At 38.7% G+C, this 14,070-nt stretch overlaps 1 protein-coding gene across 1 annotated transcript in view; it reads right to left on the reverse strand.

The window, feature by feature from the left end:
• The window catches only part of LOC309675318 (store-operated calcium entry regulator STIMATE-like), a gene marked incomplete at its 5' end in the record, with an annotated part of 33,169 nt that overhangs the window by 5,109 nt on the left and 13,990 nt on the right, over positions 1 to 14,070 (reverse strand). The window contains 3 exons of the mRNA XM_082487602.1: positions 4,355 to 4,476; positions 8,135 to 8,230; positions 9,949 to 9,997. Of these exons, the coding sequence (XP_082343728.1) occupies positions 4,355 to 4,476; positions 8,135 to 8,230; positions 9,949 to 9,997 (267 nt within the window). The remainder of the gene's footprint in view (positions 1 to 4,354; positions 4,477 to 8,134; positions 8,231 to 9,948; positions 9,998 to 14,070) is intronic.

Genomic DNA, 14,070 nt, shown 5'->3' on the forward strand with positions numbered 1-14,070 from the left:
GTAGAAAAGTTGGGGAGCTATAGACTGGATGGGTGGATGTACAGTTCTGACATAAAGGAAAAAAAGCTTTCACAATGAGAGTGGTTAAACACTGGAGTAGGTTGTTCAAAGGGGTTCTTAAATCTCAAACCATGGATAAATTAAAAACTGGACTTGACTATGCCCTGAAGAACCCGCTCTAGCTTTGAAGTTAACCCTGCTTTAAGCAAGAGGTTGGATTATATGACCTCTGGAGATCCTTTCCAACCTTTTTTCCTACAATTTTATAACATCTGCAATTCAAGAGAAAAAGTAGACGTTAATAACATCATCACATGCAGGAGGTGTTCCCAAAAATATCTGGGACATTTGTAAGTTCAAAGATTCAGTACACAAACTCAAATTAGAACTTTAAATTAACGTTGAAGCCATAAAGATCTAATCTAATTTCTAGATGTCTCTGACAGTCTCTCTTGAATTTTGATTTTATACCCGCCATGTATAAATTACATGTCTAGAATAAACTAGCAAATCAGTAGAAATCTTGTTACGGCAAGAAAAGTGCATTAAGACCGAAACTGAAAAATTTTGAATCCTCAGCAGTGACAACTGTAGCAGCATTTTCTGAACATGCTGGGCAATGAAAAACTAGTCTATGCTAGTGTATACTTTCATCAGCCGCTTTGTAGAAGCACGTTTATAGACAGCTCCGGAACAAAATACCTGTGATCCCTCTATCCCTTAACTTCTCTCCGTTCTTCAAATCCTGAGAAATTTTCTTAAGAAAATGCCAACTCACAGAACTACTCCAAAATAAATTTTAAAAAGTTTTAAAGTAAGTGCTATCTACCCTTTATGGCTACAAGTAAGTTGCTCTCCAAGTTGCAAACAAAGAGCTAGAGGGAAAAGACGTATCAAATACAATTTCTAAGCTTTGCCATCCCAGAAGCAAAGATAAGCAAAGAGACCACAGCACGACTTAGTTGCCAAGAGAGTTCATTGTCCCCAAGAGGGGATTTAGTCACCTGTTTTCTCCTCGCAGCAGCTAAAGTAGCCTAAGACAAGAAGGGAAGGAGAACGCAGGGAACATTCTTTTCAGTACAGATCATGACTGCTTTTCTCCTCTTTACATACTCAAATATATTAACCGATTCTGCACTTCTATTAAAACCCAGCTGCTGATGTAATGACTCTGAAAATACAAACCTGGAAATATGAAGACAAATCTAATAAACTTAAAAATTCTGACATAAAAAAAGCCCTTGAGGGAGCGTCACGCTACTGTGTTCATAAATCAGTGTGCAGTGCTGTTTTGCTGTACAAACAGCATTCATTTATAAATGCTGGTATTTTGGTATCCATTCTTTCCTTGAGGCATTTATGTTTAAAAACTATCCTCCATATAAAGACGAGTCTTTTAAAACCAGCAGGACACTACTATTTTTGTGACGGCTTCAAGTAATGAATCACCAGGGATCAAGTAATAGAGCTAAGAAGGGAAATGAGCTCACAGTGAGAATTAACTTGAGACAAATGATTATTTAGGCTCTAGAAACACAAACAACATCGCTCAACCACAAGAAGAGACTTGGGTTTTTTTAGGGGAGGGGGGCTCTCATTTGTTTTCCCACACTTGCAAACAAACTGAAGTCACGCTGATCTCCAAGCTGAGGACTTGACTTTGCCACTTCAGATAAAATGCCGCAAGTCTCTGATACCTTTCAATGAGCAGACACCTCCCCCCCGCCCCCAATGTATGCTAAACATCCACATTTAACTTCAAAATAGTAAGTCTAAGCATACTCGTGACCCCACAGGACTGCATTTTAGTCCCCTCTTCTACCCTACTTAATTTAATTATTTTAAAGAATCTTATGAAAAATCAGACAAAAATTTTCTTGGGGCCAAAGTGAAACATTTTAAACAAAATGGCAATATGAGGGGTTTCACTTGAGAAACAACAGTAGGACTTAACAGAAGAGGGCAGCAAACAAGCCAATGCAACTTGTCCTTTTTAGACAGATTTCTTACATAGGGTCTAACCTTACTGCACAGCTGTTACTAATAACTTTCCATCTGCTATATAGTTCTCTCTATACCAGAAGCCTCTCCCACATGGTTAATGGAAATACAGATTTACTATATGCTTTTTAATAGTCCTTACGATAGCTTGATTAAACAAACAACACACTAAGGTCAAGACAGCACATTAATGAAGACACAGAAAACAAAAGTTAGCCACTAATAAAATGATTTGATATTGGAAAGAGCAACTAAGTAAAGAGGACTTACATAATTTCCTACATTGCTTAGACACACACACACAGAGAAGAAATACTTGATAAACAAGTTTAGGCATTTCAGATCTCTTAACTCAAAATGACAATAATGGATCAGTCACAGACCACCTCCGCAGCATAACACAAGTAACAAGTTCATTTGTTGATTTTAAGAGCTTAATTACTGCAGTCACAGATGCCTCATAACTAACTAAAATAAGACCAGGTTCATTTTGGAAGCCAATAAGAGAGAGAGACAAATTTCAGGAGACTAAATATACTCCCCACATCTCCCTATCCACATAGACCGCTTGTTAAAGGACATTAAAATGGGAGAGAACAGATTAGACAGGAAAAAACAGAATGCTATCAGGAAGAAATCAAATCTAGTATTTGACATGATTACAAGTACCTACCTATAATTGTAATAGATACACCAAGTTTTTTTGCTGTGAGCAGAAAGCCAATTTTCTGCAGGCTGAAAGCTATTCAAACAGCTTTGAATGGCTTCAAGCCAAATCAACAATCAGGAAAAGGGACTTTGGGCAATATGTCTTAAAGCTCGGTCAGAAGGTGCAGCTCAGCAATGTCTCAGCTTTTTCCTTGCCCTTTTCCCCTCCCTGGGCATTGGTGCTTACCTAATCCCTTAGAGACCCAAGGCTGGGGACTGATCTGGAGGAACTATTTACTTTTCTACATATGGTGAATTTTCTGATGGTTTAGCGCTCTGATTCAGTTCCCTGAAGAGTCAGATGTGCACCAGTCCAAGGAAAAGAGTGGAAATATTGGACCGTGGCATGTGGGAAAAAAAGCAGATAAACAGGGTTGTGGCAGTGCTGACTTAAACAGCTTAAATGGTCATGAACTCTACCCTAAAAGATAAACATTAAATCTACATAAATCTAAAAAAAATGCCCTAATGGCATAGGCAGTTATTCCTCCTTAGACAGATGCTTGTCATCATCTCTATTTTAAACCTCTGACATAAAAGCAAATAGCAATTAATGCTATTCGATTTAATTGTAAATTTCCCAAGCTTTTAGAGTATTTCAACTTGGCAAGGCCTTTATTTATTTACTCTTAATTCTGTCAGCCACTTCGGATCATTATAAACAAAGAAACCTACAAAACCAAAAAACCTACCAATGATAATCATGAAACTGCTATGAAAGCTTTTACTTTGTTAGGCAAACGTTATTTTAACTTTTTTTTTTTTCTCCAAACCATAGGTTTCCTTCGTTTGTTTTTCTCTCTGATGAAGAGCCATAGCTCTCTTTTAAGGCAACCTCTCCCCCCATTCCTATCTCAAGGAGCTTCAAATGCAATTTTCAGCATCTATACAGAACTTCCATCCCCAACCAGCCATACTAAGCAATCTGAAAATAACAGGTTGAACAGAATTAGACGTTGAGTATGTATGATATTAAACTGCATCTGCAAATCCACTAGTTCTGCAGATCAGTGGACTTCTGTGGCCAATGTAACGGAAGATAAAACCCACAGCTTCATGTGAAAGTGATTTCATTAGTCTATCCCTTAGCCTGTATGAAAAACACATGCATTTTTCATCAATGATACAAGCCTTACATGCAGGAGTTTGAGTTATCACTACTTGATGACAAGCACAGGCCTCTCTTGCCGTTCTCTCCACTGAAGGTACGTGGTTGTTTACTTTAAAGAGGGCTGGCAGAACTCTTAGCCTCTATCTTCAGACAACGGCTTGTGGTTCAGTGAAAGCTTTAATAGGAAATGACCTTCCAACCATCATTTATTTAAAAGTGCTTCAGAGTAAATTTATCATGCCGGTATTTTTTCCATGAGATTAGCCAGTATCATAATTTGTTCAATCACTCCTAAAAAAATAAATACTAAAGTAGTTGTTCCAAACTCACTAAATGCTTAGAGACTCGTTGAGCTTTCTAACACAGAACGTGCATGCCAAGACATGGAACTTAAAAGAAGCCTCGTGACAAGCGAAATATTAAAATGACCACTATAATAATTGTGTAACAATTTTAAGATGAGTTAACCCCTAACTGAAATATCGTGAGATTCTATCCTGAAAACCATTTCAGTGCAAGAACAGAAACATTTACCATATTCACCAAAGCGAAGGGACTCCCACTGCTGCCATTCCACAATGCTGCTGACTGCACGTATACCAATGTAGATTAACAGCATTCCTAATGTGGCATCTAACAAGAAGTTGATAAGGTACCTGAAAGGAAAAAAGTAAAAGAAAGCAAGGAGCAAGGGTCCATTTTCTACAAGTTCAGTGTATTTTAGCACCACAATTGATAAAAGATCTGTGTACATGTGGAGCAGCCAGAGTATTGAGAGTAATCATTTACCCACTTCTGTAATTACAGTTACCCTAAAATTTACCCTAAAATTTACATAGTTTTAGAAGAGTCCTAGTATTTTGTTTCTGTTCTTAAACTTAAGCTCCAACTTCTAATTTCATGAACTCTGGTGTGCGCATGTGCATACTCTAGATAATTTAAAGGAGTAAAATGAATATTGGAGTTTATAACCAGATTTCCTTTTTACCGTTGCTCAGTTCATTCTGTGTGGAAAAAGCGTATTTGAATAAAACCAAAGGAATAAAAGGAAAAGAAATAAAAAGATAAGTTATCTTAAAGACACATCAAGTAATATGAAGGTAAAAAACCCAACCCGAAACACTCATTCCAAGGGGGAACGACATCACAACTCGACAGTTTCTCTTGCTCAAGGGAGCCCCCTCCTAGCCCCAACAAGGAGCAATGAGCAGTGGAACACCATTTCGAGAGAGTATAGTCACTATCTAGGCCAAACGTCAACTTAGTGTTTGGAAGAAAAAGTTATGTCCTTTCTTGCACTCCAGTTCTTGTCCAATAAACATTTGAAGTAATTGGAAACAAGGCTTCCCAGAAAAAAGCCACCAAAGCAAACCACTCCTCAGTGGACATGCAACTGCTGCCCTACTAATTTTATTGTTTCAAGAGCTTCTGGGATCTTACCTATGCTTTAAGAAACTAGAGATTACTATGGGTTTCAAATGCATTCTTAGGTTCATTACATGGCAGCTGAAATTCAGAGCATTTTGTAAGTCAGTTTGGTTTATTTACTATCGTGGATTTTAGCTGAACAAAATAGCAGGTGAGAAAACGCCAGCTAGAAGACATGTAGTAACATCCCTGTTACTGAGATTCTTATTTGGTAATTCCAAATACTTAAGGTAAACTCTACAGTCTGTAGGAACTTATCTGCAGGGATAAAAAGAGCAAATCAGAGACCTGTGGGCGCCTGCTGGCTGTGGAGACAGACCCACGTGGACAAAATAGTATCAGAAAGAGGAAAGCAAAGGCAGAATATGTGCATTCAAAACAGTAAAGGAGGAGCTGTTCTGACCCGCAAAATCCCATTCAAGAGCAGCTCAAAAATGAAAATGAAGCAGACGCGCCTTGCTTCAGCCAAGACTTACCCATGAGCTTTCTAAAGAAATAGCTATTTTCTAACAGTTGTGTGCCAAATCAGAGCTTTAATGAACTTCATGTAAGACGCATTAAAATCAAGCTTTGGTGTTTGGCAGAGGAAACTCCGCGGTTACAAGTCTACACAAGTCATTTTAAGGCCACAAGGGGCTGCTGTAGGTCTGTAGGAGGAAGGCAGCCATCAGGAGCAGGGAGAAGAGATGTGCCAACACCTATTTCACATCAAATTACGGCTCACAGCGCAGGCCAAGTAAGCCTCATATTCCCAAGCACCTGAGGCTCACCCCGCGCAGGCAGGAGGTTCGCTCTGCCATGCGCTGCAGTAACCCCGCTCACGTGTAGCCGCTGCACCGGCACAAACGACACTACACATTGCTGCCACGATCAGATCAATGCGTTTGACTGAGAGTTAGTACAAACTTCCCCGTGTACCGAGAGCCGAGTACCCCGCACTACAGAAAAGAAGAATGCCGTTTGCTTTTTCTATTTAAAGTTCTTCAACCAACCAACCACCCGTCTGTCACGGTGTTTTGCCAGATGTTTTATCAGCTTTGATATTATCACATGCCTGCCTGAATTATAGCACTACATCCCCAAACTAACGAATGGCAACTTCCAATTGTAGTTCTTTCCAAGCTTTGAACCACAGTATTTGCTAAAACTACATTTTCTGGTTTTGTTCTGAAAATAACCCACAGAGTACAAAACAGGAAAGAACAGAAAACTATCCATGTTTGAATTTGACAAGTAAAATTATTATTATTTCGAGTCACAGACAGCAACGTTGCTTTTGGCTCACTAATTTTGACCCACTTGCACACTTAAGATATATTTTTCCCAAGACAGGACAAGTGGCTTTGGTTGATACAATATGATATTTTTTCTGCTAACAAGGAGGACCTGCACCCTTATCTGAGAAATTACACAGCTCCACACTGTAATTACTGTTATCCTGAGAACAGTGAATAACAGTTCCCTACTTCACCCTCGTGCTTGTTTTGTGTCGTTACGCTTACATGAAAAGTGGTATTTAAAAATAGTTATGTAGACTATATTAAAACATGTAGAAGAGAACATACATTAGCAAACCTTATATCGTGAAAACTCAGTACACAGCACAAAGTTATTTTTAACTTTAAAAGATTGTAACAAACTACTGAGCTTTAGCTTTAAACACTGATAATTTTACGCATGCTTTGGTTAGCTTATATGAACATATACTTTAATATATTAAAAATGGAATGAAAGCAATTTGCACCTGCTTGTTTTTAAACCTATTAGGAATTTTTTAAATCAGCGAGCAAGGAAAATCCTACAACGATGCCTGGTATTATTGAAACTGTCTAATTACAACCTAAACTTTACAGCTAGTGTGTTAAAATAAATGCATTTTCCCTATCAAAATGGTTTGTGGTGGGAAGAGACAAGCAGTGTTTTATTTGCAGATTGCATGTAGGAACACAAAAGAAAGCGAGGAGGAACAAGGGAAATAAAACAGGTTTGTGAAGCAACACGAGCATATTCCTTGAGCTGCGTAGCTCCTTTGTTTACCAAAGGACAACACTGAGTAGATGTTATGCCACTGAAGGAAGTAGATTGGTTTTAAAGGGCAAATTACTAGGCTTTTAAAAGTAATTTCACAGCTTCTATCACCAGGAATGCGTAAGCTTCTTTGAGCATGAGCTCTATCAAGAACAAACCCAAACAATTACCGTTTGCTTCAGGAGCTCCTGTAAAGAGCCTGACAGGGTCTTAGTCATAAAATCTTCAGGTTTCATACACTACAGCGAAACACTTATCTACTTAGTCACACTGCTCCAAGCGTGACATTGCAAAATTAATTTTTGTACTAACTGCCTGGGTACCTATAGCAAGATTTCCTGCTTTTAACAAAATGAAAATAATACTGCAGTAGCTAATGTAGGTTTTAGCAGAAAATACAAGCATGAATGATTTTTGCTAAGTATCCCTGAAAGCAACCTGACTTTATATTAAATCCTTGCTGTAGCGAAGAGTGCAGTTTGAGGTCAGTGTACACAACTTTATATTCGTTTCCTTTGGTCCCTAGCACCTCCTTCAGTAAACAGCCTCATATTACAACGTGCCTCTTGAGTCCTCGTTCATTAACTGGACAGGAAGAAGTAGTAAGAGTTTACCTTTGGTCTAAAATATCTATATAAAGCCCAGAAAAACCTTTCCCAGGTCCTGCCAGGCATGAACAAAAAGAGCAGAACTCTGATCCTTGATTAAGTAAGCTTAAACAATGGGTTTTTGAAAGTGATTGATTTTTACCATGAAAACTGGTTTCTCGGTTCTATCTTGCATTATTGGCCACATACACCATCAAACTCAACTGCAGAAACACCATAAAGACCAATTATTGTGAAATTTAACACTTACAGTGAACAAGGGTCTTCTTCTGTAAGGTCTGATAAATAGACATTTGCAAAGTGGATGAACAACATCCCTATGGCTTGCTTGGAAGTATCTAAAAACCTGTAGAGAGTAAAAACAGTTTTTACATTTTACAGTTAACAGTTTTACAACACAGTCAGACATTGCAAATTTATTTTAATTAAAATTCCATCTCAATTATTCATTTCTTCTTCAAATGAGAACACCAGAATGATAAAGTGTCATGGCATTTTGCTTATTTAACAGTGTTCCATTTTAAATTCTGCTCCTTTTTTTCCTTGAATACTGCTAACAATAAACCAAATCATCCTAACTTGAAACCTTACCACTGTAAATTTAAAGTCTAGGGATATCCTCTTGGTATCATACGCATTATCTAAGAGCTAATCCTCACTAAACCTTGCTAAGTCTTTAATAACCTCCTGTAAACAATGAATATCCCAGCCTCGCTGGATATTCCAGTCCTTTTATGTTTATGCCTTTTTAGCGAGTTCATGACACAGACAAAAATAAAATCCTCATCTTGTGCTTATTGGTGAACAATTTAACAGCTGGCTAATGATTCCCTTATCTAGAGTACTTTGCTAAAAAGCCAACATATTTTTCACCTGAAAGCACGAAGTGGTCTCACTGAATTTTATCTAAAATACAACAGCTTAGACCACACTGCAAAAGAACCGCAACCTTGAAAGCATTATCTTCAAAGCAGATGACAGAGTTAAGAGAGAAAACAGTTTGCTACTTACAAGCAAAATACAAAAAACCCAGTTAGGTACCGATTCAGTATTGACTCCAGCCCTTACCATTCTTTTATCATCATCCTTTGCACAAAACCAAAGCTTCCAGTGGATATCTTATTAAACGTTAAATATAGGAATTGTGTCAAGAGTAGGGAAGAGTGTGTTCTTCTTACAGACCAACACCCATTTTGCCTGTTGTTTCCATGTCTAAAAAGATCCAAACAACATTTTATGCCTGAATTCATCTCCCCTCCCTGACAGTTTTGTCTTAAACTTTATTCTCTTGCATTCATTGCACGACATCGAATGCAGAGTGTTGGAGATGAGGCAGGAAGCCAATGAGTTTCTTATCTAGTCAGTACACTATACTATAAATAACAATACTCAAGTCCCAGAACAAGACTCTTTGCTTAAAAATTCAAGGCTATCACCGCACTACTCAATTTCAGGCTGCGGTAGACTGCAGTACACAATAGGTTTTGTATTTAGTTTTTCAAAATAAAGGTCAGGATTAGTTATGAAAAGCAGCGTTGCATGAGATGATTTGAAACCACTGAAGTCTTCAACAACTGGTATGACAGCTTAACATTTACACCAGTCTCAAAACTAGTACTGGTTAGGTTGGCATTGCTACAATCCAACAACTTTTTAAAAGTAATAAAAGCAAATATACTTTTTTTACCTTCTTTCTTACCAATACATTCTTTTATGGCTTATGTATTTATGTCTTTTACCATACTGTTTTCTCTTATACGTAGTAGCACAGCTACAGAACATTAAGTTCTGTAACAGGAGGAAGCACAACTTGAAGCGTTATGTGTAAAGGCACATCTTTGTAGGGATTCCTGGAAGTGTTTAGTAAGAAAGAACTAGCAGGGAAACGCACAGAAGATAACTTTCTGTTGACTCATGTATTTTGGTAACTTTCTGTTTCTCACTTTCAGTCACCAATTTCTTGTCACTACTTTTTTTTTTTATCATCACACACAAACAATCATTCCTTCAATTTCTAAAACATGCAAGAAAAAATATTTGAGAACAAAGCATGGAGAAACATACCATATCCTCCAGGGACGTCTTTCATGCTTTGGTTCTCTGAAGCGTTTTACTAAGGAGAGGGTAAAAAAAAAAAAAAAAAAAAAAAAAAAAGACGACAATCAGTAACTCCCAAACCAAGAAAAATATAGAAAAGTGAAAGCAAATCATCTTGCAGAAATGTTACATTCTTTGATAAATTAGATCTTACACAACTGCATTTCACCTTATCAATCTCTAAGGATACATTTTTAAAGAAACTATCTCCCTTCCGTCACCTTCAAGTTCCAGCAGATCCATCGTCTGTCTGCCAATATACCTCACATGAAAAAATAATCTATTACCGACCACCATTTCATTGGGCTTAGCTTTTATGACTGCCCATCCAGAAAATTTAATTTCCAATAGTAAATCAGGTATTAGAAAAAGACGTTTCTTTTGCTCACTAGAGACTAAAAGTTAAATTGGAGAGTATTCTCGCAACATAGGGGCAATCTATAATATCAGAAATAATTCAAGTGAATTAGTAACAGGACAAATGTATTCTCTGACAAAGTATATTTATTTTATGGATGACAAATTAGACTTTTGCAGGCGAACTGAATTGTGAAAGGAAAGCAGGGCAGATCTTTTTAGTCAGATAATCCCTTCACAAAAAAGCTGATACTTGCTAACATATTAAAAACTCCTAAAATCCAGTATTCAAATTAACGCCAACTACACAAAGGCAAAAAAATAGATAAATTTGACAATTTCAATCTTGATGCAGCTTTCTAATAGAAAGCTCCTCTGCACACCCACAAAGGAGCACAAAGGCAATGGTGGGGGGAGCCCGAATCACACCTTGCCCAGGTCCATCCCAGGAGCCATCAGCCCATCCCAGGTCCATCCCCACAAGCCCAGAGGAGCAGAAGCCCAAAGGCAGATGGGGGGATACAAATTACGGACTCAGAGGAAGGGATGGCCATCCCAGGAGAGCCTCAGCCCTACTGGCCAGGGGTGACATCCATCCCACGGAGCCAGCTCTGGAGCACCTCTGGGAAGGAGGTGGTCAGTGCATCAGAGTGTGGGACAGGTATGGGATGCGGGGGAAGAACGTTTTGGGATTGCACAAGACTTACTATGGGTTGTTTAGGGGAGGAACCAAAGGCAGGGAAAGGGAAGGATCTCAAAGACTCATGGACAAACACGTGTGAGAAAATAGAGGGATATGGGGATAAGAAACAGTCATTCATACATAAACAGTGGCTGGTCCATACACGTGTACTGTGTGATCTGCAGTTTGTCCCATCGTCTTAGGAAATTCCATTTCTATCTCCTTCTGGGCAAGAAAACCTTTTTTCCCTACTGGGAACACACGTTCAACCCAGCCATGAGTGGGACCTGGGGCAGGGAACCACGGCAGCCTCGCCTCTGACGGACCTGGCCTAATGCTGTAACACTGATTTATTTTCTCTTACAGCTGCAAGATATTAATTCCTTATATATCCCAAAGACAGACCAAAGATAACAGGGTAATGTAAAACCTTTCCACTAAGGATGGAGTTTATATACAGATTTTACTCCCTTCTTCTGTCCAAAGTTCAGTGTCAGTCACCAGTTCCTTCAACATAACTCTTGAAAAATAATTACTTCACAAATTATCTCTTAAAAAAAAAAAAAGAAAAGAAAAAAATTAAGCCCTAATTCCCCTTCTCCCCTTCAACTTGCAGAAATTCTGTCTTAAAAGGCACAAACCATAGCAGCTATAGGTCAGGCAAAACATCAATAAGTATTTTAACCTACTTCTCCAGGTACTAAAGATGAATTTAAGTTTCAAATAGGATGCTGTATAAAAGTTATGCTTCCCTAGCTTACAAGCCTTTAAAAAAAACACATTTTGCTTTAAGAACCAATCACAACTTTTTCCACAAGGAATGCAATTTCCCCAAAGCCAACCGTCCTCATACAATACGGCATTAATGTAATTACACGAATGCCTTTAAATAAATAAATAAATGCAAATTCACCTCCAAGGTGGAGGGGCAACAATTTGCAGGGAGCACCAAGCTAACAACTTGCCATTTCACTGTCTGCCCTGTTACCGCTTCTGACAGCAGAGAGAAACCGTGTTTCACCCCCGTATAATACGGCGATTAGAAATTAAGAAGTGACAAAAGGAAAAGACCATACATTTACACCAAAGATAAAGTTGTAATAGCAACATTTGCCAGCAGTTTTCTCTGTGAACAGCATGCCATAAATCTAAAACTTCTGTTAAAAATGAGCAACACCCAGCAAAGTTAACCAGTTCGCTGTTTATGACAAGTAGTCCCCAGTCACACTATGGATTACTTTAATTACTGTCACTTTTGCACAACAACAGGAAGCCACAAAGCATCACAAATAAATGCAAGAAACAGAAGTTTCAGCAAGATGTTTTTCTGCAGACAAAATAGAAACTAAACTGATAAGATTTGCGTAGTTCAGGGGGTGGGGGGGGAATTCCAAGCTTAGGCTTTTGTCTGTTATTACTATGTACAAGCCTGTGGAATCATTTCTTTCTCTAAAGTATTCACAGAAAATCGTTTTGGAAGAAGATATTCAAAACCAAATCGACTAACGCCATGTCAAATTTTCTCCATACTGAGAAGACGACTTCAGAAGATCCGTGTTTCTCTGGCATAACATTTCATGAAAACCTCTACAGATGTCTTTTGGGAACGTATTAAATGGCTGATCACACCACAAACTTCTCCCCTCCCAAATGAAATGAGACAATCTGTTTAAATAAATGCTTTAGGAGTTTCTACCTGAACATATGCACCTGTACACTTGAAAGCCCAGCAGGTCCACGTGAAACAGGGTTGGTTTCTCAGCCTAGTTTCTTGCAGCTCTATGTCTGGGAACATCGGGCATTTCTGACACACGCAGATATTGCCGGCTATTTTCCTACATACCCCTGATGCAGTATCTGGGTTACGCTGCCAACCCAGCACAATATACTATCGCGTCGGAGTGGTTCAAGTTGAGAGCAATTTAACTTCTCCCCCAGCAAGGGAGCGCCTTCGCTGTATGGCTGTAGACAGCTGGGGCCTCCCCAGTAAGTAAACTGAGCAAAAACCCAACAGGCTGTAGATAACCGCACCAGTAAGCTCAGGGTCCATAGCATGTTTACTATTAATAAATTAATTTTGCAACCAAGAACCAGCACATTTTTTCAAATAAATATTCTGTAAACTTTTAAAGCATCTATCAAATCGGGGAGGGCGAAAGCAATTCTTCCACTCCCCTCCCTCCCCAAAACGTGCCACGATTATAGATGCTCTCAGCCCCTCTCACAGTTTCTCTTGGCAGTCCGCATTGCCTCAGCGTAAACTCAGAGACACGCGCTGGTGCGTGTATCAGCTGACAGATGGGTCCCAATCTGCCAGCTCCTCACTGCGAGGAGGTGGGACCACTCCATATGCTCCAATTCAGAGCCTTATACTCGCGCTAGCAAGAATTCACCATATTTAATATTAATTAACTAATAACGTTCAGAATTTCATGCTGAATTATAAATGAAGAAAGAAGTGCTGCTTGTTTATACATTCAGTGCCAGAATTTTTTCAGGAAAGGAAATAAAAGCACTTCTGCCAACAAGCATGTGAGCTGCCAGATGGACAGATAATAGATAAGCATATCAGGCAGAGTATCGCGAATGCAAAATTCAAGTTCATTAAATTGTCTTCCCGATTCATTGAAATTCTAGGAACAATTAGTGCCAGAGTACTGTGGAAGGGTTTCTAACAGTTATTTTAACACAGGAGTTTTGCAATTGGTATTCCAGAAAACTGAAGACTCATGAGGAAGAATAAAGGCTGTATACAAGAACAGAGACAAGAAATAAAGTCAAACTTCTCCAAAGCATCAATATGAAAAGCAACACTTGAACCTGTACTTGGAATTCAGCCTTTGCTCCTCTCCTTCCTTCACCCTCCCACAGAAAGTCCCACAGGAAATATTTTGCTGATGTGAAGTAACTTCAACATGCATTTAAGAACTCCAAGTTTCTGGATGGGTGCTCCTGTAGCAGCTCAAAACTGGCCCAACTCAAACATTTGAGCTGTTTCTACGTATCTTATATTACTGCATTTCTTAGGCACACATTCTGGCAGTTCACAA

This window comes from Vanellus vanellus (genome assembly GCF_965231255.1).
Source record: "Vanellus vanellus genome assembly, chromosome: 9".
Taxonomy (NCBI): Eukaryota; Metazoa; Chordata; class Aves; order Charadriiformes; family Charadriidae; genus Vanellus; species Vanellus vanellus.